At 33.6% G+C, this 25,694-nt stretch overlaps 5 protein-coding genes across 5 annotated transcripts in view; 2 read left to right on the top strand and 3 right to left on the bottom strand.

Moving 5' to 3' along the window:
• Positions 1 to 3,272: 3,272 nt before the first annotated feature.
• Positions 3,273 to 6,792, bottom strand: HELRODRAFT_75258 (hypothetical protein; the record flags this gene model as incomplete). Its single annotated transcript, XM_009015737.1, has 10 exons — positions 3,273 to 3,519; positions 3,559 to 3,667; positions 3,888 to 3,999; positions 4,622 to 4,809; positions 5,019 to 5,216; positions 5,395 to 5,506; positions 6,112 to 6,213; positions 6,302 to 6,375; positions 6,440 to 6,537; positions 6,626 to 6,792. 10 exons carry the CDS (start codon positions 6,790 to 6,792, stop codon positions 3,273 to 3,275), a joined length of 1,407 nt encoding a protein of 468 aa, XP_009013985.1.
• A 3,454-nt stretch (positions 6,793 to 10,246) lies between these two features.
• HELRODRAFT_75645 (hypothetical protein) lies at positions 10,247 to 14,309 on the bottom strand (the record flags this gene model as incomplete). Its single annotated transcript, XM_009015736.1, has 12 exons — positions 10,247 to 10,409; positions 10,565 to 10,628; positions 10,775 to 10,933; positions 11,321 to 11,425; positions 11,671 to 11,802; positions 11,864 to 12,040; positions 12,250 to 12,447; positions 13,070 to 13,181; positions 13,308 to 13,409; positions 13,490 to 13,563; positions 13,628 to 13,725; positions 14,143 to 14,309. The coding sequence occupies 12 exons, from the start codon at positions 14,307 to 14,309 to the stop codon at positions 10,247 to 10,249; spliced, it is 1,551 nt and encodes a 516-aa protein (XP_009013984.1).
• A 4,478-nt stretch (positions 14,310 to 18,787) lies between these two features.
• Positions 18,788 to 21,276, top strand: HELRODRAFT_98295 (hypothetical protein). The gene is made up of 8 exons (XM_009015735.1): positions 18,788 to 18,988; positions 19,110 to 19,207; positions 19,447 to 19,539; positions 19,644 to 19,754; positions 19,844 to 19,968; positions 20,078 to 20,361; positions 20,497 to 20,805; positions 20,980 to 21,276. Exons 1-8 carry the CDS (start codon positions 18,937 to 18,939, stop codon positions 21,003 to 21,005), a joined length of 1,098 nt encoding a protein of 365 aa, XP_009013983.1. The 5' UTR covers positions 18,788 to 18,936; the 3' UTR covers positions 21,006 to 21,276.
• Positions 21,277 to 21,468: 192 nt separating this feature from the next.
• HELRODRAFT_185427 (hypothetical protein) lies at positions 21,469 to 23,481 on the top strand. The gene is made up of 6 exons (XM_009015734.1): positions 21,469 to 21,513; positions 21,747 to 21,794; positions 21,933 to 22,022; positions 22,323 to 22,345; positions 22,589 to 22,662; positions 22,854 to 23,481. Exons 1-6 carry the CDS (start codon positions 21,477 to 21,479, stop codon positions 22,906 to 22,908), a joined length of 327 nt encoding a protein of 108 aa, XP_009013982.1. The 5' UTR covers positions 21,469 to 21,476; the 3' UTR covers positions 22,909 to 23,481.
• A 1,175-nt stretch (positions 23,482 to 24,656) lies between these two features.
• The window catches only part of HELRODRAFT_190932 (hypothetical protein), a gene marked incomplete at its 5' end in the record, with an annotated part of 17,892 nt that continues 16,854 nt past the window's right edge, over positions 24,657 to 25,694 (bottom strand). The window contains 4 exons of the mRNA XM_009015733.1: positions 24,657 to 24,713; positions 24,807 to 24,896; positions 24,982 to 25,290; positions 25,502 to 25,641. Of these exons, the coding sequence (XP_009013981.1) occupies positions 24,690 to 24,713; positions 24,807 to 24,896; positions 24,982 to 25,290; positions 25,502 to 25,641 (563 nt within the window). The 3' untranslated portion in view covers positions 24,657 to 24,689. The remainder of the gene's footprint in view (positions 24,714 to 24,806; positions 24,897 to 24,981; positions 25,291 to 25,501; positions 25,642 to 25,694) is intronic.

The raw sequence follows: 25,694 nt of genomic DNA, 5'->3' as shown, positions 1-25,694 counted from the left end.
TGTTGTTATTATTTTGTTAAATGTAGTACGCGCTGCTGGCGTTATCATTCATTCATTCTGTAAATTTCACTTTCACTCTATCTACCTTCGGAATTATTTTCAAGTCGTTATTATTATTATAATTATAACTATTGTTATTATTGTTATTATTATGTTATTATTATTATTATTGTTATTTTTAAATGGTTGTTACTGTTGTTTTTTGCTTCTGATATTTTTATAATATACAAAGGACTTCTAGATAATGGATGAATGACATTCTTTACATTGCGCTCTGACTTTCATTCATACATTCAATCATTTGTTCATTCATTCATTCATTCGTTCGTTCGTTCGCTCGCTCGTCTATCATTCATTCATTCATTTATTTTTTCTTTCTTTCGTTCATTTATTTGCCTTTTCATTCAGTCATTTAGTCAATCAATCAGTTATTCCATCTATTGTTCTCCAACGCGCGCATCTTTTCATTCTTTCATTTGCTCTTTCGTCTACTCATCCACTGTTCCTATATTCACTCATTCATTCTTTTATTTATTTATTCATCTATCCATTCATTCATTGATTTATTCATTCATTCATTCAATCATTCATTCACTCACCCACTCATTCATGTATTCATTCATTCACTCATTTATATTAATTTCGTCGTGAGAGTGCCATACTTTGTGGGTGTCACACGCCACCAAATGAAATGACAACAGACAACTAAAAAATTATTAGTTCCATTACAACCACTACTACTACTGCTGCTGCTGCTGCTGCTGCTGCTGCTGCTGCTACTATTACTAATAGGGCTGTTGATGACGATGATAACGACGATGATGATGGTGACGATAATGATGATAATATTGACAAGAGGGTCTAGAATGAGATCATTAAAACATTCCAAACAATATGAAGTACGTACGTACAGACATACATACGTACATACATACATATATACATACATACATACACACATACATACACACACACAAACATACATATATGTATCTACACTTAAACATATGAATGATGAGCACATATTTGATCCGAAAAATATACATATAGATATGTAAGATAGATAAACACCAGACGGACAAAGAGACATACAGACAGAGATAAACCGATCAATCAATGAAATGATTAAATAGCACAGACAGATAGACAGATAGATACATTTTTTTTATTAAAATAAATCTAACACACAACACGCAGTTATGCAATTGAATAAACTATTAGTTTTATTTTCAACCTCATGCGATATAATTAATTAATAAATAAATAAACGTTAATTTTAATTTTCAACAAAATTGTCTTCAAACTTATGATTAATTAATTAATTAATTAATTAATTTTTTAATAAACAATTCAATAAATCATCTAATTGAGTAGATAAATAATTAATTAATTAACTTAATAATTTTAACCAAACGTATGTTTTAACCCACTCAAATTCATTATTAATCCATTTCGCCTCCACCTTTTCGCCTTTTCTCAACTTCCGGGTTTTCTAAGTTGGCAAAAAAATTATGAAAATGTAAAATATTAAATGTTTAAAGACTATCTTGGTCTTGCAGTTGTCGCAGTGACACCGGGTTAGAACGCACAGTGATCTCCGCCTACCATATGCAGTGTATGTGTGACGAGCTTGGGTCTCCAAGCGCACTCATAAACATACGCTGTGTCTGTTTGCAGCGATAGGCATCTCTGGAGCAAGTGCCAAAGAGAAAATGACCTTTGACCTTTTAATAACGATAATTGGTAGGCAAACACCGACCCGAATTTATAGTGAATATTAATTATAACTTAATAAATAAATAATAATTATAATATTAATAAGATAATATTTATTATATAGACCGAAGTATCATTTGACATGCTGTTTGCGAGATGAACTGAAAGGTAAGGCAAATAAAAGGTATCTACAACCCCACGGACAAACATATCACACATACATATGTACGTACACACACACACACACACAACACACACATATATGCACATCATTTACACACACACACACACACACACACACACACACAGCTACACACACGTGAATAAAGCCAATGATGATGAAAAAGAAAATTGTATCTGGAAAAAAGTATGTATGACTGAGTTTGGAGGAACTTGTACTGTCTCCGAATGGTGAAACATAACCAGCCATAACCAATTGAAAATGAAAAAAGCCAAGGATTTAAGTTATCTATAAATAATATTACTTAAACTGGGCAAGTAGGGCAGTTTTTATTTGAATTTTGATTTAGAAAATTATTATGGTCAGCATAAAATTTTTTCAATTTTTAAAATTCTACTTCACTAAATTCCTATAATTTGGATGTTTGTTAGATAATACTTGTAGCTGCAGTAGTAATAGTAACGTAGTAGTAGTAGTAGTAGTAGTAGTAGTAGTAGACGTAGTAGTAGTAGTAGTAGTAGCAGATAAAAAAATTGCCAAAAAAATAAAATATTGTCATCGCGTGCAGCAGGCGTGTGTTAACAGTATTTGAATGATAGTATACAAAATCAAGGTCGTCATCAGCTTCATAATTACCTTTTCGGTCCGTTATCACAGTCCGTTAACCCTTTGATGACTGGATTGACTGGATTGTGCAGCTCCAAGTATCTGCGGAAGACTTCCTGGTCGTTTGAGTCTACGAAGGGAGAAATTTATTTGTTTGGTTTTGTTTCGTTTGTCTGTATTTTTAATATCCTAATTGTAGTGATAGAAAGAGCAGCAGTGGCAGCACTGAGCAATAATTTAATAGTACTACTACATGTTGTAAAATAATAATTGACCGGAACCGAAACAAAAACTGAAAAGAAGTTCCAGCTACCAAATTCCAAGATCCTGGTGTCATTTCCTTTGAACATGGTGTATCCGTCCCCGCCTGCCAGTAAATATTTCAAACTAACAATGCGGTAGTAGGTGGCATTCAGTTGAATGTTTTCGTATTCCGAACCCTCGTAGCCTTTTCTGACCTGTCGGTGAGAAAATAACGAAAAAATTATGAAGATAAATATAAACTATGTAAAATTATGTTCATAAATATAATAATCATTATGTGAATTATTATAACTGACTCTTTTGATGATGAGTTGTCAGAAATTAAAATACAAGTTATTTTGACAAATCTACCGTACCCTAGCACTGTAGATGAACGTGTTGTTTTCGTTCTCAGCATTGTAAACGACTTTCAAGCCTGAAGGGAAATGAAATAATTAATCAATAAATATAAGAAAAATAAAAAATATTAATAATCAGTTTAGTTATTAGTATTAGATAACTTACTTCACCATCCAACCATCCAACAACAACCGAACCAACGAACCAGCCAACTAGCCAACCAACAAGAAACTTGTAAAAATTTTCCGTGTTTTTCTTTGTTAGGACTGAAATTAGAAATGGAATGACGCAAAGCCTCGTAAAGCGTCCTGCCGGAAGTTTCGGCCACCATTATGACGTCACCGTAGGGAAACGCCGAGATGACTTCATTGTAGTTTATGTCACCTGAATTATTGTCGTGGTTTAGGGATGTGCTGATATGTTCTTATCATCATAATGTGATTTCTGTTTACGTACCTCGATCTATACTGCTCCGAATGCCTCCACCATTCGTTAATGCGATGGTTGCGTTTGCGTTTCGTTCTTTGAAAAAACTCACCATGGCGTCAGTGAACAAGTTACCTGCATGTGTGTGTGTGTGTGTGTGTGTGAGTGTGTGTTTGTGCGTGTGTGTACGTGTGCTTGTGAGAGAATTTATTTATCTATTCATTCTTAAATTTAAACAATCATTTAATCATTCGTTTCTTCAATCAATCCAATTTAGTTTATGATTTGGTTTGAGCATCTATTCATTTTTTTATCGATTCATTCACTCTTTCATTCATTCACTCAATTCAGCCACCTAAAGTGCATTCCTGCTGGCAGCAGATCTTGTCATTGGCATCGAGGAAGACGTCAGTGCGGCAAAGCACCTTGGTGTACATGAAGGAGAGGTTGCTATTCAAGTATTCTATCTACTTCGCTATTTCCGGGTCTGGTGATGATGGTGATGCTGATGATGATACTGATGATGATGATAATGACGACGATGAGGATGACGTTGGTGATAAAATTTCTAAGGATAAAAATCGAATAAAGACGGAGCTGGTTGTTAACACAAAATAATACAAACGAATCAATATCACAGCAAAACTGATTCTAAGAAACACGCCACACACAAACACTCACATTCACATCCAAACTCTTACACACGCACAACACGCACACAGACACACACACACACACACGCACAACACACACACAGGCACACACACACACGCACAACACGCACACACACGCGCGCACAACACACACACACACACGCACAGACACAGACACACACTTTCAGGGATACTAAGATTCACACTCACACATCGTGGGCGGCGTGATGGCTCAAAGGTTAAAAGCGCCTGGTCTTGCTGCTGCAGTGACTGGGTTCGAATACAAAGAGATCCATGCCTATCATATGCAATGTGTTTGATGCGTGGTTTTCACGTGTATTCATATACGCTGTGTGTGTTTGTCGTTAAAATGTCTGAAGCAAGCTCAAGAAAGAGAGAGAGAGAGAGAGAAAGAGAGTTACCTTTAACCTTTAACCTTAAACATACCTTCAGGGATACTCAAATTCATGAGAACGGGATTCCCACTCCAACTTTTGACGTTTCCCTCTTCATCGAATGCGACATTCAGGACTCCCACCCACTTGCCAGCTGTCCCGGCTTGCACGATCAACGTGCGCCTACCATCCGCGTGCCTCACGACCGTCGGGTAGTCGCCTTCCACACCTTTCACTCCACTCGCTGGCTCTATATTTCAGAAATGACATAATTACGGCTTGCCAGGAGTTGCAGCCAAGTTGGTTAACATTTTTAAAACAATCTAATTAAAAAAGACAAAAACATGAATTCAAAATTAAATTTAATTAAAACTATTTTGACCGTCATAATTTTCTGAGTCGAAGGAACTAATTTTTATATCATTAAAACTTATTGACCAGCAGACGAACCGTGATAGAGCAGCGTGTGGCTGTGACCTCCGACGATGATGTCGATATCAGGGATCTCCCTGGGCATCCTCTTATCGGCCTCGTAGCCCGCGTGACCCAGGGCTATGATGAACTTGCTGCCCTTCCTTACGAGGTCAGTCACTACTTCCTTGACCTTCTCAAGCTCGTTTGAGAATTTCAGGTCCCCTACCATGGTGGTGGTGATGATGATGATGTGGAGAACGTGCGTGATGGTACCGACGATGAAAAACACACAGACGCACAAATACACACACATGCACACAGTCACACCTTTATACATACTAATATACACACTATATACAATTACACATACAAACAAACAGACCATTAAACAGGCATTTACCCGTTTTAGAGAGCTGAACGACTGTCTCAGTGATGTAACCGACAACATCAAATTTGTGGTTCTTGTATGTGATTTCAACATGTTCCTTCACTTTTTTCATAAAATCTGGGGTCTAAATTTGTGTGTGTATATATATATATATATATATATATGTCTGTGTGTGTGTATGTATGTATGTGGGTGTGTGTGTATGTGTATTTATTTATGTATGTGTGTGTGTGTATCAGTGTATATATGTATGTATTCAATTCAAAAATTTTTTATTCTGTAAAATACATTAGCAGAGAGACCCGATGTTTTCACTTGTTGGGCCACCCTATCAAGATATAGCAAGCAAGAGCATGAAGAAAAGGAAAACTTGATGTAATCAGCCTGACGAAGCGCATATTTGACAGAACGAATAATAAAAAAAATCAATTAACAGAAACAAAATCCTAATTCACTAAACCAAATTATCTATCAATCCACTTAGTAAACCAAATCACTAAGATATGGACCGCCTTGGCCAAGATTAATAGGAATATGTAATAACAAACTTGAGTAATACGTTTAAATCATAAAATTAATAAATAGATTGAGAGAGATGTATGTATGTTTGTATGTATGTATGTTTTTTTTGTATGTTTGTATATATGTTTGTTTGTATGTATGTATATATGTATGTTTGTATGTGTGTTTGTTTGTTTGTTTGTATGTATGTATGTAGGTGTGAATTACCGTTGTCTGATCAAGATTCGAACAGAGGATTGGAACAGTAACATTGCCGAGAAAAATTCTCAATCCTTCAACACCGTTGTCAAACTCATGGTTGCCTAAGGCCTTGATAACGATCATCATCACCACTCTCATTCATCATCGTCGTCGTCGTAACTCATTCATTCACTCACTCACTCACTCACTCACTCACCATAGCCTGGTATTTCAATTTGTTTAAGAAGTGACTAGAATCATGACCCTTGTAGAAGTAAAACCACGGAGTACCTGAACAACAACAACAAAAACAACAATAACAATAATAAAAATAATGACGTCATCATGACGTCACCTTGAAATTGGTCGCCGGCGTCAAGCAGCATAATCTCGCCCAGTTCTTTTTTCATCATGTTAATGAAGCCGGCTCTTCTCGCTACTCCGCCGAAACAACTACGATGATGTGATGATGAAGAAGAAGATGATGATGGTTATGAATCACGAATGCACCATTCCATTCATTCAGCAATCCACTACAAACTTTTCTGGCTCTCCCGGTTTGCATTTCGTGCTCCTTCTAGTAAATGGTTCAAATCTCGAGTGGATATCATTCGTGTGTAGCAAGTGCAAAGTAAAACTATCCCCCCCACCACTACCGCTACTACTATTGGTGGCAACTGTCACTGAGATTAGATCGATGTTTAGCATTTGACTGATACTAATTATGACTAGAAAGGTGCTGTAGTGAACCATCTTCGTCGTCGTTGTTGTTGTTGATGGGGCTGATGGTGTTGAAGTTTTTCTAATTTGAATTTTGAATTTGGATAGTTAGTTTTTTTCGTCGCAACTCTGTGCAATAATTAGAATTGTCGAAAACAAACTTAGTGATTCTTTTCTATCATGATGGTGATGGTGATGATAGTTATGCAAATAATGATGATGACGATGATGATGATGATGATGTCAATTTGTTTATGCAAATGATGAATAAATGCAAGAACGTGATTTTTCGCTAAAACAATATGCAAATTAATATAATGGAATAATAAAATATGCAAATTATTATAATGAAATAATAAAATATGCGAATTAATATAATGGAATAATAAAATATGCTAATTAATATAATAAAATAATAGAATATGCAAATTAATATAATGAAACAATAGAATATGCAAATTAATATAATGAAATAATAAAATTATTTGCCACGTAAATTAGGAAATAAATTATGAAGTTATTCAGGCCAGGAACTAGGGGGCAAAGGGGGCAAGCCAACCGGGCGGCAAATGTCAGGGGGGGTCAAATTTCAGGGCTAGTCGATTTTGAAAGTTTGCACTTTTTCATGCTGCATAACCGTATTATTATTGTTTTTTTTCTATGTGTTGTTAACATGTACATTGATATTTCCATTTTTAAAACATTTCAATTAGTATGTAATTATTTAAAAAAACTGAATCTAAACAACAGCTGACGGAAATAGCATAATAAATCGTGGGAGGCTGCACACTGGACTTTGCACCCCCCTCCCCTGGTGGCAAATACGCTAGTTCCGGCCCTGAATTATATTTCGACCCACGATTGTGTGATGGGTTGAAGGGGCCCCAGCACATCACATGCAATGTGTCTGACGCCTGCGTTATACCGTAAAATCATCAATTATTATACTAGCAGTAGTAGTATAAGTAGCAGCAGCAAGAGCAGTAGCTGCAATAGCAACAGCAGCAGTTGTAGCAACACTAGTAGCTTTAGTAGTAATAAAAACAATGAAAACGGTGTATTGGAATGGCTCGCTATTTTTATCACTAATAAGGTGATTTATGGTGAAATGAGTGGGTGAGGATCGAACCAACACGCACTCAAACAAACTAAAGCATCCTTCAATGTGTTTGGATGGGGGAATAATCAAACGAATAAAAAAATGAATAAATGGACTGACGAACTAATGGATGAATGAATGATGAACAAATGAACAAGCGAACAAAAAATGAACGAACAAACAAACGAATGAATGAACGAACGAACGAACAACTAAATTATGAGATCAAAACTTGAACAATCGAAACGAAAAATGAAATTGAAAAATGATAAAGAACCCACCAGTAACACAACAGTGGCAGAGAACTTTTTCTAAACCTTCCTTCAACTACACCACAACAAAATTTAAGCGAACACAAATCTTTTGAAAATTTATAAAGCTTTTATTTTAGTTAACAAAAACATGAGCTTATATAGGTAGCAACTGCCACTACTATATCAATCTCAATCTCTCTCTCTCTTTCTCTCTCTCTCTATATATATATATACAGGCGAGTTTAAATAGTTAACAGTTGAGCTCGAGGCACGTAAGGCTTCCGAGTGGCTTAGCATGTTACTTGGCTCGTCGATATAACCCACATGGTGACATGTTTATATGTGAGTTGTCTGGCAAGCCAACACAATTTTTCGGTATAAAAGACGGTGATTACAAGGCGAGGTTTGTTCAGCAAGAGACAAACAATTCTCTGATCTCTGGATGTGGCCCTGTTTCTCGAGAGTGTCAGAAAGTTGAAGGGATGAGATACTCGTTGACCAAGAAAATAGACAGGTAGACAGAAAGATAATTTGTTTTATTAAAATTTCTAACAAACAACTTACAAATACAAATGGTTTTTTGAATAAACGATTAATTTTTCTTTTCAAACTTCAACCAAAAATAGTGAATAAATATATGTTAATTTAAATTTTGAATTAAATCGTTTTCAAATTTTTGATTATTCTATTAACTAATTTTATAATTAACGATTTGAGTAATCATCAAAAACTTCAACCAAAATAATTAATAAATAATTAAGTTTCAAGTAAATTTCATTTTTAAACACAATCGTCTTCAAATTAATTGATAAATTAATTAATTAATTAACTTAATAGTCTTGTTCAAACGTATGTTTTAACCCATTTAAATCCATTGTAATTCCATTTACCCTTTTTACCTTTTTGCTGTTTCTCATAACTTTCCCGGTCTTTCGAGTGAGCGAAAAAATTATAAAAAAATAAAATATTAAATGGTTAAAGGCCATCTTGGTCTTGCAGTTGCCGCAGTAAAACCGGGTTCGAAAGCACATTGATCCCTGTCTGTTATATCAATCAATCAAGTTTATAAGCTGAACCAATCACGAGTTGTTGAATGTATTATAAAAAAGTTGATTAAGGAAAAATTGGCAAATATATATATATATATATATAATATATATATTTATCACAAACACATATTTATGTATATAAAACAGACACACGTGAATATAGCCAATGATGATGAAAAAAAAAAGATTGTAGCTTGAAAAAAGTATGACATGACTGAAGTTTCGAGGAACTTGTACTGTCTCCGAATGATGAAACATAACCAGCCATAACCAAATGAAAATGAAATAAGCCCCAGATTTGGATTTCTATAACTATTGTTACTCAGTCAAGGCGAGCAGATCAGCTGTTGTTAGAATTTTTTTAATGAAAAAAATAATAACGATCAACATGAAAATTTTTTAAATTCCAATTCTCCAAATTTCTATAAATTGGGTGTTATATTATGTGTGGTGCTAGTAGTAATAGCAGTAGTAATATTAGTAGTGGTGTAGTAGTAGTAGTGATAGTAGTAGTAATAATAGTAGTAGTAGTAGCAGCAGCAGCAGCAGTAGTAGTAGCGTTTGTTATAAAAGAAATTACTAATGTAGTATTCGTTTTGTCATTAGCTTTTTTTATAATTGTTATAAATATCTGGAAAAAGAACGTAAAAACAAAGAAATGATTAGCCCGCCATGCATCTAATACATCGTTACAAAATCCAATACTTAGACATAAGACAAACAAAATCCGCCGAAAAACAACAAACTTAAAAATCTCTCAACAGCCTAAAAACAAAATTAAAAAATAAGACGCTGGTAGTCATCGCATGCCCTAGGCTTGTGTTAACTGTATTGGAATGATTGTATACATAACTAGGGTCGTCATCAGTTTCAGGATCACCTTGAGGATTTAGTATCATAGTGATGCGTCCTTCGATAACTGGTTTGACTGGATTGTGCAGCTCCAAGTATCTGCGGAAGACTTCCTGGTCGTTTGAGTCTACGAAGGGAGAAATTTGTTTGTTTGGTTTTGTTTGTCTTAACTACTACATGTTGTAAAATTAATTGACCGAAACCGAAACTGAAAAGAAGTTCCAGCTACCAAATTCCAAGATCCTGGTGTCATTTCCTTTGAACATGGTGTATCCGTCCCCGCCTGCCAGTAAAAATTTTCCAGTAATAATGCGGTAGGTAGCATTCGGGCGAATGTCTTCGTAATCCGGACTATCGTAGCCTTTTCTGACCTGTCGGTGAGAAAATTATGAAGATAAATATAAATTATGGAAAATTATGGCCATAAATATAATAATTATGTTGTGAATTATTATAACTGATTGTTATAAATAAAAATAAAAATATCATTATTTTGACAAATCTACCGTACCTTAGCGCTTACGACGAACGTGTTGTTTTCGTTCTCAGCATTGTAAACGACTTTCAAGCCTGAAGGGAAATGAAATAATTAATCAATAAATATAAGAAAAATAAAAAATATTAATAATCAGTTAAATATTTATTATTTTATAACATAGTTAACCAATCAACCAGCCTATTCTCAAATCAACTAACCAGCCAACCAACCAACCAACCAGAAACTTGTAAAAATTTTCCGTGTTTTTCTTTGTTAGGATTGAAATCAGAAATGGAATAACGTAGAGCCTCCAACAGCGCCCTGCCGGAAGTTTCGGCCACCATTATGACATCAGTGAAGGGAAACGTCGTAATGACGTCAGTGTAGGTTATGTCACCTGAATTGTAGTCGTGGGTTTAGGGATGTGCTGATAAGATTTTATTATTACAACAACCTGGATTTGAGAGTAGTTGCATTTTAGCAATAAGGCTATATAAATTCGATTGATTGCTATGGCTGGTTTGTTGGAGGATTGATTGACTGCTCTGGTTGGTTTGTTGGAGGATTGATTGACTGCTCTGGTTGGTTTGTTGGTTGATTGATTGATTGCTTTGGTTGGTTTGTTGGTTGATTGATTGATTGCTCTGGTTGGTTTGTTAGAGGATTGATTGACAGCTTTGGTTGATTGATTGATTGATTGACTGCTCTGGTTGGTTGATTGATTGACTGCTCTGGTTGGTATGTTGTTTGATTGATTTGGTTGTTTCGGTTGTTGCTTACCTACCTCGTTCCATACTACCGCGCAAGCCTCCACCGTTAATGAATGCGATGGTTGCGTTGGCATTACGCTCTTTGAAAAAACTCACCATGGCGTCAGTGAACAGGTTACCTGCGTGTGTGTGTGTGTGCGTGTGTGTGAAAAATTATTTATCCGATCATTCATTTACTTATCCATTCATTTAATTATCCGTTTGTTCGATCAATCTGCCTAAATAACTGACAAGATTTGAGTGTCCATTCATTTACTTATTTATTCGCTCATTCACTCATTCATTCACTCATTCATTCACTCATTCATTCACTCATTCATTCACTCTTTCATTCACTCATTCATGCATGCGTCAATCCAGCCACCTATGTTGCATTCCTGGCTCCGACAGATCTTATCGTTGGCATCGAGGAAGACGTCAGTGCGGCCGAGCACCTTCTTGAACATGGACGATAGGTTGCCGTTCAAATATTCTATCTGGGCTGCTATTGCCGGGTCTGGAGGTGGTTGAGGGGGTGATGAAGATTCACACACACACACATCAACACACACACACACCTTCAGGGATACTCAAATTCATGAGAACGGGATTCCCACTCCAACTTTTGACGTTTCCCTCTTCATCGAATGCGACATTCAGGACTCCCACCCACTTGCCAGCTGTCCCGGCTTGCACGATCAACGTGCGCCTACCATCCGCGTGCCTCACGACCGTCGGGTAGTCGCCTTCCACACCTTTCACTCCACTCGCTGGCTCTATATTTCAGAAATGACATAATTACGGCTTGCCAGGAGTTGCAGCCAAGTTGGTTAACATTTTTAAAACAATCTAATTAAAAAAGACAAAAACATGAATTCAAAATTAAATTTAATTAAAACTATTTTGACCGTCATAATTTTCTGAGTCGAAGGAACTAATTTTTATATCATTAAAACTTATTGACCAGCAGACGAACCGTGATAGAGCAGCGTGTGGCTGTGACCTCCGACGATGATGTCGATATCAGGGATCTCCCTGGCCATCCTCTTATCGGCCTCGTAGCCCGCGTGACCCAGGGCTATGATGAACTTGCTGCCCTTCCTTACGAGGTCAGTCACTACTTCCTTGACCTTCTCAAGCTCGTTTGAGAATTTCAGGTCCTCTACCATGGTGGTGGTGATGATGATGTGGAAAACGTGCGTGATGATAACGACGATGACAAACACACAGACGTACAAGTAAACACGGGCGCACACAATAACACATACATACGTACTAATATACACACGTGTTCAAGCAATCAATATATGACCAATCGCTGATAATTTCAAGGTCTGGTAAACCAAAACAATTGTGGAAGATTTTTACGTCATTACAACAATCACAGATCAAGAGCTCTTTACACACCTAAAATCAAATTCCGAACCGAGCTGATGGGATTGTTATCAGACAGACAGGTATCAAGTTTCTAGCAGTCGATCTTAGTTGTCATCTATACGCTCATGATATTCAACTTCACGGGTTTGGACTACCTGGCTAACCACTTCTCTGCTGACAAACATCCAGTAAGGAATCCTGGTGTTGTACTACTGGATCCTCACTCATCTTTCATTTGAAATACATATTAGTTAAGCCTGCCAGCGATGCTTCTAACAACTCCTCAGAACTAGATACAGATACAAACACAGATGTGAACATGGAATTACACATAGATACCCACATACACAAACATACAATTACACATGCACACATACAAACAAGCAGACCATTAAACATGCAAATACCTGTTTTAGACAGTTCAACGACAGTGTCCGTAATGTAACCAACAACGTCGAATTTGTGGTTCTTGTAGGTAATCTCAATACGTTCGTTCACTTTTTTCATAAAATCTGGGGCCTAAAAATGTGTGTGTATATGTATGTATGTGTGTATGTATGCGTGTATGTATGTATGTATGTATGTATGTATGTATGTATGTGTTTGTATGTTTGTTTGTTTGTATTTTTGTTTGTTGTGAATTACCGTTGTGAGATCAAGATTCGAACAGAGGATTGGAACAGTAACATTGCCGAGAAACATTCTCAATCCTTCAACACCGTTGTCAAACTCATGGTTGCCTAAGGCCTTGATAACGATCATCATCACCACTCTCATTCATCATCGTCGTCGTCGTAACTCATTCATTCACTCACTCACTCACTCACCATAGCCTGGTATTTCAATTCGTTTAAGAAGTGACTAGAATCATGACCCTTGTAGAAGTAAAACCACGGAGTACCTGAACAACAACAACAAAAACAACAATAACAATAATAAAAATAATGACGTCATCATGACGTCACCTTGAAATTGGTCGCCGGCGTCAAGCAGCATAATCTCGCCCAGTTCTTTTTTCATCATGTTAATGAAGCCGGCTCTTCTCGCTACTCCGCCGAAACAACTACGATGATGATGATGATGTGATGATGAAGAAGATGATGATGATGGTGAAGAAGAAGATGATGATGGTGACGAAGAAGATGATGATGGTGAAGAAGAAGATGATGATGGTGAAGAAGAAGATGATGATGGTGATGATTACAATGATGATGGTGATGAAGACGAAGAAGATTGTGATGACGACGACGATGAAATAAACGAAGAGAGTAAATAAAAAAACCGGCGATGAAATTATTAATGATTGAAACGAGCAAACATGGCAAAAAATTAGTTAACTAGATCGGTGCCTGGGTTAAATTTACCAATTCTTTCACCCATTCATTCATTCATTCATTCATTCATTCGTTCGTTCGTTCGTTCATTCATTCATTCATTCATTCATTCATTCATTGAATTCATTCAACAATTCATTACAAACTTATCTAGCTCCTCCGGATTGCATTTCGTGTTCCTACTTGTAAATGGTTCAAACCTCGAGTGAACATCATTCGTGTGTAGCAAGTGCAAAGTAAAACTATCCCCATCACCACTACCGCTACCACTATTGGAGGCAACTGCCACTGAGATTAGATCGATGTTTAGCATTTGACTGATACCAATTATGACTAGAAAGGTGCTGTAATGAACCTTCTTCATAGTCGTCATCATCGCGTTGTTGTTGTTGTTAATGGGGATGATGAAGTTTTTCTAATTTGAACTTTCAATTTGGATGGTTAGCTTTTTTTTGTCACAACTCTGTGCAATAATTAGAATTTTCGGAGACAAACTTAATGATTCTTTTCTATCATGATGGTGATGGCTTTTGTGACTGGCTGGCTCACCACATGCAACGTGTTTGACGCGTACATTATTTCGCTAAGTTAATAATTATATTAGTGGCAGCAGTAGTAGCAGCAGTAGCAGCAGTAATAGTAGCAGCAGTAGCAGCAGTAATCAAAACAGAAGAAACGATGTAGTTGAATGGCTTGCTATTTTTAATAAGCTAATTTATTTACTCGTGCGCAGGTCAAAACAACAACATCAAATAAAAATAATAAAAATAATAATAAAAATAATAATAATAAATAATAATAATAATTTCTACTACTACTACAACTAATAAGAATGAGGATGAAGAAGCAGACCAGAGCAAAGTGCGTCACTCGAGCTTATGTATGTACGTACACATGCGTGAATGAGTGAGTGAATGAATGAGTGAATGAATGATTGAATAAATGAATGAGTGCATGAATGAATGAGCAAATGAACAAGCAAGCAAAGAAACAAAAAAACGGTTTACCAACAAGCTAACGAACGAACGAATGAACGAATGAATGAATGAATGAATGAATGAATGAATGAATGAATGAATGAATGAATGAATGAATGAATGAATGAACAAACAATTGAATGAATGAATGAAAAAAAGAAAGAAATATTGACTTAATTAATTGTTTCATCACAGAATGGAAGATCTAATTACATTGGTGGTTGGTGAATTAATGGAACTAAACGAATATGTTACGAATAGATAATTGAAAATTAAAAATAAAATAAAGAGAGAGATAGGGAGAGGGAGAGAAGGAATGGCTGAAACGAAGAAATAAGAGAGAAAAAGAAAGATAGAGAGAGATAAAGTAAATTCAACTACTTTCAAAAAAATGTGTTATTCCATAAACAAAAAAGTATGCAGCGTTTTCGTGATAACAATGGCTGAAAAGATACATACACACACACGCACACACACACACACACACGCGCAAACACACACACGCGCGCGCACGCACGCAAAATATGATACTTGATGCAAAAGTTGCCACTGATAACCGGAAAAATATTGTATTTAATTGTTTATTTAATTTTCTCTTTGATAACTTGCAATCCTTAATTGAAGACAGAGTTTTGTTACAGCGTTTTTTTAAATACTACTATTACTACTTCTTCTAACTACTACTACTAATACTACTACAATAACAACTACTACTACTACAACCACTACTATTACTACTACTACTGCTATTACAACTATTACTACTACTACTACTACTACCACTACTACCACTAACAACAACTACTACTACTACTACACATACATACACACACACAGACACACACGCACACACACACACACACATACATACTTATTACATAATGTGAATGTTTTTCTACAATTAAGAACGAGTATTATGCAATGTGTGTTTTCAATTAAAGGTAAAAACGGTGCGAAAAGTAGAAAAAGAAGTTACGAAAAATTTCGCGCTAGACAATTTTTCACAAAAATTACAAAAAAAATGATTATTATTTACCAAAAATTATTGGTAAATTGTGTTTAAATTGAATGGTGTTAATTTGTTCTTTACCTGATAGCATTTGCGCCTGATGGTCTGATAAATTAATTTCCAATTAGAATTAAATGGATGGATGAATGAATGTCCGAATGAATGAATGAATAAATGAGTGAATGAGTGAATGAATAAATGAGTGAATGAATAAATGAGTGAATGAATAAATGAATGAATGAGTGAATGAATAAATGAGTGAATGAGTAGATGAAAAAAATGAACGATCAATGAAACGCACAATTAAATAGCTGAACGACTAAAGCATCATTTAATTTATTTAAACAAATAAATAACCGTGCGAATAAAGGAATGAATTAATCGATGGAGTGAACAAACAAACGTATGAACGAACGAACAAACTTAAACAATCGGAACGCAAAATAAAATAACCAAAAAACAGACAAATAACCTACCAGTAGAACAAATGTGGCGAAGAACTTTTCCTAAATCTTTCTCGTTCTCTCAGACTTCATCCACTCTGCATAGGAAACAAAATTATTTTAGCTCAACATCAGTTGTGAAGTAGGACGGTATCTTTTGAAAAACAGTAAGTTTTGTATTAAGTTTGTATATATACATATATTTGTGTGTGTGTACAAATATTATTATAAGAAACGTATAAAAACTAATATTACGCCTGTATGTTTATATCATTATGTAGAAGAGATGGAATTTTTTAAAAAAGTTATTTCAAATTTCAGAGAAATAAATTTACAAAGAAATGTCAAAAGTTTCATTGTGAAAGGGGATGCCAGACTCCAAAGGCCCTTGCTCTTCTAAGCCACACACCTAACACATATCTATGCATCTATGCATATACCTTTTTAAATTATTTAGACCATTTTGGAAGAATTTACTTACAACCAAGCAGAAAATTGTTTTCGACAAATGAACGAACGTACGAACGAACGAACGAACGACTGTAAGAACGGATGAATGAATGAACGAATGAATGAAAAAAAAATGTATGTAGTTTCACTTCGGCTTTTCATTTACCATCATTATAAGATTATTTTTCTGATGTTCTAGCTAGGAGAGAATCCATTAAACTTGAAAACTTATCATCATTATTAAACCTAACACTCATGTGATATGAAAACATTATAAAAAAAATCTATCAGAAATATATAATAATATTTATAAAAATAATTACATTAATAGTTTAAATAACAATACTACAACTGTAATAATACAGAAATACCAATACAACAAAATACCTTGCGAGCGAACAGACAAATTTGACAGTTCAATGTTAACTAAATCATGTGGTCCTTGCAATTTCAATAGCTTTTTAAACTAAGCACTTAGATATACACATACATACCTACATACATACATATACATACATACATATACATACCTACATACATACATATACATACATACATACATACATACATACATACATACATACATACATACATACATACATACATACATACATACATACATACATACATACATACATACATACATACATACATACATACATACATACATACATACATACATACATACATACATACATACATACATACATACATACATACATACATACATACATACATACATACATACATACATACATACATACATACATACATACATACATACATACATACATACATACATACATACATACATACATACATACATACATACATACATACATACATACATACATACATACATACATACATACATACATACATACATACATACATACATACATACATACATACATAATCCGGATGTAATTATAAAGAAAGTTATATCCGTATAATTTTAACATTCAAATTTTCACAAAAACTTATATATGAAAAAAATAATAATAACAAAATATTATTTTAATATATGTAATAACAACAACTGCAACAACAATAATAATAACAATAATATTCATAATGATAAAAATTATTATTGTTATTATTATTATTGTGATGATTGAATAGTTTCCACACCATAGTCTCAATTGCCCATTTGCTTTTTATTATTTTTAGTAATAAAATAATTATATAATTATAATAATTTAATTATAATAATTGATTAATTTAATTTAATAATAATATTATTATATAATTATATAATAATTATATATATATATATAATATATTATTATATATTATATTATATATTTATTATTTATTATAATAATTATATTATGTATATAATTATATATATCTTTGAAAATGACAGTTACTATTATCGTTATTATTATTAACATTATTAACATAATTATCGCCATATAGTTAAAAATATGTACTCAAACTGTGAATGAACCGAATGAATTGATGAATGAATAGATGAATGAATGAATGAATGAATGGATGGATGAATTAATGAATGATTGAATGAATGAATGAGTGAAACTGTTTGTGCATTTTGATGTATTGTGTTATTACATACAACAGATTCTATTAATTTTATGTTTCTCCCATTGAATTACTATCGATCGATAAAAATGAACATTTTTTCAACATTTTTAAACAAAAGTAATAATTTTTTAGAAATCATTTTTATTATTTGTTATAAAAACGAACTTTATATTTAGATATTTTCATGTAAATCCATAAAATTTACGTTTTAATGTAATAGATTTTTGTATTTTAATTTTTAATATTTATATTATTACAGTATTTTTACTATTATGCCAGGTATGGTGGCTGTCATGTTCTACCGTTGAAATTTATTTAAATGAAATATTACGCACATCACTATTTAAAGGGGTACGTAATAAAATGAAACTTAGGTAACTGCGTAACAGAAATTTTCAAATGAACCTAATCATTTTGATCATGAGACTGATGCAATCCTAAAATTAGTAAAAATAGTGAAATTTCGAATTAAATTTTTTTAAATTTTTGTCCCAATTCCGAGTATTTCTATTAAAAATGATGAAATATGTTTTTTTCGTTTGCTTCCTAGCCACAATTCTTGCTTGCGGTAAAAAAATCAGTTATAAAAAACATTCCCTGAATTATAGCATTCATCCTTTTTGATTTAAATTCACTTTATTTTATTTATTTCTCTAATTTTATTACTCAAAAAGTTAATTTTATTACAGTTTCAGGCCATAAAAAAGTCCTTTTGAAAGACGTCCAAGTTGTGACACTACGTAACAAGGAGTACACAACTGGCAGAAGAAATAAGCCCATTCCTCAGGTATTAATTAGTTATTAAAAAATGAATAAACAAGTAAAGTTATTAGGTTATCTTGAACTTCAGGTCGTTAAATTCCTCCCACTTTTATATCTTCATTTGATTTATGTTAAAAATTATATATATATATTATAATATATATTTATTGAGTTATTGAATTAAGGGTAGTAAATTATTATTTATTTATTTATTTATTTATTATTAAGCATAATTTATAAATGAAATAATTTATATTCTCTCAGCTACACTGCTTAGGAGGATTTTCAGGCTGTGAGACGGTGACTCTTGATACAGTCCAATGCTATAACAGAGGATTTGATGGCAATGACTATAATGTAAACTTAATAAAATTATAATTAATTATTTATTTTAATTAATTATATCCAATAATTAATCTCCTGGTGACTTTTTATTGCAAAATTTGTTTTATTCTTCGTAGTGGGAATGCAAGGCAGACATGCCTAAGCATTTTAAGTTTGGCAAAATGGAGGTCACATGTGAAGGTTATGATTACCCCGATGATCCTTACATTCTTGCTGGGTCCTGTGGGGTAAGTTTATTAGGGATGATGTCATAATGAATTAGGGATATGTGATTAATTCAAGTGATAAACATTTTATACTTTTTTTCTTCGTGTAGCTACGTTATGAGTTGATTGATTTGAGTGACAAGAGTGGTCTATTTTCACCCCCACCCGATGCTTACGAGAAAAAATATTCTTCCCCAACCAGTGACTACAAGAACAGGCATTACACCGAAAAAACGTTATTAAACTGTGTCAAATTGTTGAAAACTTTTGTATGAAGTGTTCAGTTAGATAAAATTTTGGCTGCAAAAATGTGTCCAACTAATTTTATTTATTTTTTTTTCCAGGAAAGCAAAAGATTCCTCTTCAGAAACATCACCACTTTTCATTTTTTGTATTTTTGTCGGAATCATTGTGGTTGTTCTGTGGTACTCGAAATCCAGACAACAAGCGCCAACTTCACAGGCGTCGGACCCCCCTGCACCCCCTCCTTACGGCTTCAGGGCTTCTCCACCCCCATATGATGATCACGTGGGCAGCCAACAACCACCCCCACCTGGATTTAATACCGGTTTCTCTCCTCCACCGTTCCAATCGCCACCTTCTTACGGGTTCAAAACGAACGCGGGTATAAAAAAGTTACAATGACATTCATTGAATTCCGCTACATTAGTTTATTTGACCGAATTATTGCTTGCTAATGCGGCCTTGTGTGTTGTTTTACGATATGCGATTCGTTATTTTTATAAATGGTTTATTTTGACAGATCAGCAGCAACAGCAGCAGCAACAACAACAGCCGCGACAACAATCAAGCCGAATTGGAGGATTCTGGACAGGAGCAAGTCTCGGAGGTCTGGCTGGTTATTTGTTTGGTTCGAGGAGGAACAGTAATAACTACGGAGGACGTGATTATTACGATTCTGGATCGTCATATTTTGGAGGATCCAGGTACAGAAATGTCGGAAGCAGAGGTGATGGATGGTTTGGCAGTGGTAGTAGCGGCTGGGGTTCAGCGGCTGGTAGCACCACTACTACTACTACATCAAGTGCTCCTAACACTGAAACAAGATCTGGTAACTGTGTAGTGTATTGCATTCTCTCTGTGTCTGTCTCTTTTTCATTGCCTTGTTTAACTTATTGGCTGTTTGGAGGATGTGCTTTGTTGAAATTTGAGTTTGATAGTGCTTTTCTAATATTATTTTTTGTTAGTAAAAATAATTATCATTAATTTGATTGCAATTTTCAAGGTTTTGCTGAAACTAAGAGAAGATAGAAGACATCACAGTGTATTGAAAAATCTGCTAAGCCTCTATCTCGTTTCTTAAATGTTTATTTTGTTGAGATTTATTTAAAATTAATTGATCATAAATTTATTGTTTGTTTGTTTTATGTAGTGTTTAATTTTTACGTTTTAGTTTCATAAGGTTTTATACATTTGATTCTAATTTAATTTTTATTCATTATTTAATCTAATTTATTTTTACGAAGCTTGTAAGTGGTTTTGTCTCGTTGTTTTATTGTTAATAAAAGTTGAAGAGGATGTCTGTAGCTTTTGTTATTGGGCCCTCAAAGTCATTCCGTACCGTTATTGATGAATTTCTTATAAAAAAAAAATTACGTTACACTGGTGGCTGTTTATCGGCCGTTAGACACACCAAGCGCTGTGCTCGCTGGTTCTACTTCCTCTTCATTGTTCCACTGGCTCCGATTTTTGGAAGACTTTCCATCAATAAAACAAAACAAAATGGGCGTTGATGTGCAAACTATCACTGCTGGGGACGGTCAGTTAGTTTTTAGTTTTAAAAGTTTGTTTTCCGGCTGAAAATGCTGGATATTTTGGTGTTTTATTGCCGTTCCGGTGTTGTCTAGTAAACTCTGGGTAGATAGGAAGTTTCGTTTTCAATTCAAATCAGTCAACCAGACGACACATTTATCAAAATAAACATATTTTGTTAGTATTTTACACTATGTTTATTTTTCCTTCCGATGACAGTTTTAAATTTTATTTTTGCAGGCAAAACCTTTCCTCAAAAAGGCCAGACTGTTATTGTTCATTATACTGGTGTGTTACTGCTGGCATTTTATTTTTTAGTGTAGAATTTTGACGAAAAAATTAGAAAGAGAGAGAGAGAGAGAGAGAGAGAGAGAGAGAGAGAGTAGATTAACAAATATTACTTTTTAAAAATTTTGTTTTCTTCAGGAACATTGGTTGATGGAAAGAAGTTTGATTCATCAAGAGATAGAGGCAGACCATTTGAGTTCCAAATTGGAGTTGGTCAAGTTATCAGGGGCAAGTTATAATTATAATTACTATTGTATAATTAATAATTTATTATCATAATGCTATAATAAATGATAAAAAAAATTTTATAATACAATTAAATAATATATATAGAAGTTATAGTTTGGTACAATATTGATGACAATCATGGTAAATCATTGTAATTACTAGTTAAACATTTATAGTAGCTATCCAAGTCTACATAATTATAGACTCTAATAAAATTTATTGTGGTATAAATAATTATACAAATTATGATACAAATATTAATATAGTTATTAATATATAATTTATTTTTATGCTTTTTAGGCTGGGATGAGGGCGTAGCAAAAGTGGGTTATTCCATTTTTTTGTTGTATATTATTATCATTTTTAATTTTTATTCTTAACTTATTATTATTTATATTATCATTATTATGACAGTTCGAAAAATTTTCTGGTGAAGATGTATAATGAATATAATATATATACCATGAATATAATTATTTCACTCTTAATTATATCACTATTTTATTATAATTATAATATATTCATTTAATTATAGTTAATTCTAATTAAAATTATGCCTTATTTAGATGAGTGTCGGGCAGGTTGCTAAGCTAACATGTACACCTGATTATGCATATGGCTCGTCTGGAGCTGGTGGAGTATATCCTTTTGAAAAAAATTATTCCCGTTATAATAAAATAATATTTAATTATTGTAAAAATAAATTATTCGTTAATTATGATCAAGAAGATATTTATTTATTTGGATTTATTGTAGTTAAGTGTAGAAAAGAAATTGATGTATTTCTTCAGTTACATCTACTATCAGATTGTTTTCTTAACTAATAAACACTATCCCACCAAATTCAACTCTCATCTTTGATGTTGAACTCATTGGAGTGAAGTAAAAGTTAGGCAGTCTGTCTGTCGGCCAGCACATCTCTGTTTCACTAATTTGTGTACTGCCAAGACAAAAAAAAGTTTCTTTTAGTGTTTTATTTGAGTTACTAATACTACATAGACATAATTCGTTTTTACATTTATAAACATTTTCATATCTATGTTATTGTGACAGGACAGTGATAAGAACGTTGATTTTAGAATAATCAAAATTTTTTGACTGGTTTACTAGTTGGTCTTGATTGATTGATTGAATTGGTTTTTTGATTGGTTTATTTAAATCTCCTGATATCAAAAATTTTTTTACTTTATACAATACATGAAACTATTTGACATAACGTAACGTAATATTATATTTTCCTTATTCAATACTAAACAGCGCTCCTAAATAGATAGGTTATATAAATTAACATTTCCTACTGAACATTGTATTATGGTATAAATTTTACTCTTGGTGTTTAGTTCGGTTTCCAATGCATTATGTATTATATTTGAGGTAATTGTAATGATAATTAGGCTGTTTATCCAACTGCATCTCTAACGTTTTTAATAAAAATAATTAATATTTTATCTTTGTTTTAGTTATATTTAAACGAAAATAAAAATTTTTATGAAAAATTTTTTAAACATTACTTCAAAGAAAAGTAAATAAAACAATCATTATATGAATATTTGGATATATAGTTTTGTTTCAAGTTAAAAGATGCTTGTCAGACCATGTGCATGTAGCAGGAATCCGTAGTCTTAGTCTTATTAGTAATAATAGGCTTGATGAGAAACAATAAATTGGTAGAAGTGGTACCAAGTATTGTACATTTGTGTTAAGGATACAAAATTGTTGTAATAGTAGCACCTCTATATGGAAAGTATCTACTTCGTTGGGTGTGCTACTATTCTCAAGCAAAATGGTTTAAAATTACTTGATAGTAACGCTAGCAGAGGTAGCAGTAGTGCAAGTTCTTATGCTAAATGTACAGAACTTGTACTGTTAGTAGTAGCAATAGTTTTAGTGAAGAAGTGGCTTTCAAATGTTGGAAATAAGTTTAATGGCAGTGGTTGTAAGAATAGTAATATTTTTAATGTTAAAAGTATTAATTAATATCAGTAGTATTGGTATGTGGTAAGAATACTTTCGTCTGCATAAATTTGTAAACCGATACGAAAAAATATACAAGTAAATATAGATTGAACAAAATAGAAGGATTCATTCTTTTACATCGGTACTTATATAGAATTCAGATGGGATTTTTATGGCGAAATTATGCAATACTCTTGAAATTCTCAATATCGCTATGGTATGCATACATGCATATAATATATACAACATGTATTTGTATATATGTGTATGTACATATACAATGTATATATATATATATATATATATATAGAATATATACCTACCAAAATATAACAACAACACACAACATTTGGACAATAATCACATACAACAAGAAATATATAGTATATAATATACTCATATATATATATATATATATATATATATATATATATATATATATATATAAGTTTGTATATGTTTATAAATAAATAAATGAAAAAACATCAACAAAATATATCAGTTGGAATTATGCTCTTGGGATGAATATTATTGTGCTTCATTTGCTTTCAATTGTGACGATATGGCGTTGTACAAAAAATAAGAGAGAGAGAGAGAGAGAGAGAGAGAGAGAGAGAGAGAGAGAGAAAGTGAGTGCGTATGAAGGAGGATATCGTTCTTGAGCTACCTCATCCATCTTCTTGTGAAGGTATAAACGGGAGATGGTTTTATTCACTTCCCGGAGAAAAATTGCATCTGTTTTGATGGAGAACAACGGATAATTATTTTAATACATTAGTTAGTGGTGTATTTTATAATATTCGAGTGAGTATCGAAACCGTTTCGTACCGCTGTTTCACACATCCCGTGAAAACTCGGTCGCCTGTTCGCTATCGGTATTCGGTCGAGTATTTCTCGACTGTTCCGTCTGATCGGTTCCTAAAGAATCGAGTACAGGAAATGGAAAAAAATTTTGGTAGTATAATTTTGCAAAATTAGAAAAATGAATTCAAATGATGCTAACAATGACTCCCATGCTGTGTGTGCTTGCGCGCCTGTTCTTATCCTCCGGATTGTTGTTCGCCCCCAAGAAAAACATACCCCCTCCACCACCAACGCCCCCTCCTCCCCCCCAAAATCCGGTGTTGGCCGCACTAAGGATTTCTTTAAAATCGTTAACCGACGGTTTGCTGACGAGTATCGAAGGAGTGTTGGGCGTCGGTGAGCCGGTAGCCGGTATAGATGCTTGCCTGCTGAAGTGGCACGGTAAGGAGCCCAACATGCTCCTTTGGCTCTTCACCGATGTTGGTTCCTCTAAACTTTGACTGTTTGGCTAGCGGTTTTTATCGAAAATGAATTAAATTTTTTCAAAATATCATAATGTTGTTATAAATTATATTAAACTGCATCATTCATTATCGCATCGTATCGTATCGTTATCGTAAAGTATTGTATTTCCATTGAATCTTAACGTGTAGTATGGTTTGGTATTATATAATATTTGATTACTTTGAAACAACCACCAAGTTGCAAGCATGGCTAACATTAAGCAGTGCCTGGTAACTGGAGTGCCTCCTACACGATGGCTGATTGGCTAATAAAGACGATGACGTAGGTTTCAACGCTGACGATGACGTCATCGCGATTGTCGAGAGCTCTCTCGATGAACCAGGCGCCGATGATGCTGATAACGATGTTGTTGACGGATCGATTGATGGATTGATTGATTGAGAGAAT

The sequence above is a fragment of the Helobdella robusta genome (genome assembly GCF_000326865.2).
Source record: "Helobdella robusta unplaced genomic scaffold HELROscaffold_16, whole genome shotgun sequence".
Taxonomy (NCBI): domain Eukaryota; kingdom Metazoa; phylum Annelida; class Clitellata; order Rhynchobdellida; family Glossiphoniidae; genus Helobdella; species Helobdella robusta.
The sequence above is the reverse complement of the archived record's forward strand: the minus strand, read 5'-3'. Positions and strand labels throughout refer to the sequence as shown.

Coding starts and splice junctions, on each gene's coding strand:
- HELRODRAFT_185427 (XM_009015734.1), top strand. CDS start 21,477: ATGGGCGTTGATGTGCAAACTATCACTGCTGGGGACG. Junction 21,514..21,746: donor AACTATCACTGCTGGGGACG/GTCAGTTAGTTT, acceptor TTATTTTTGCAG/GCAAAACCTTTCCTCAAAAA. Junction 21,795..21,932: donor TGTTATTGTTCATTATACTG/GTGTGTTACTGC, acceptor TGTTTTCTTCAG/GAACATTGGTTGATGGAAAG.
- HELRODRAFT_98295 (XM_009015735.1), top strand. CDS start 18,937: ATGATGAAATATGTTTTTTTCGTTTGCTTCCTAGCCACAATTCTTGCT. Junction 19,755..19,843: donor TTCTTGCTGGGTCCTGTGGG/GTAAGTTTATTA, acceptor TTCTTCGTGTAG/CTACGTTATGAGTTGATTGA. Junction 19,969..20,077: donor AGGCATTACACCGAAAAAAC/GTTATTAAACTG, acceptor TTTTTTTTCCAG/GAAAGCAAAAGATTCCTCTT.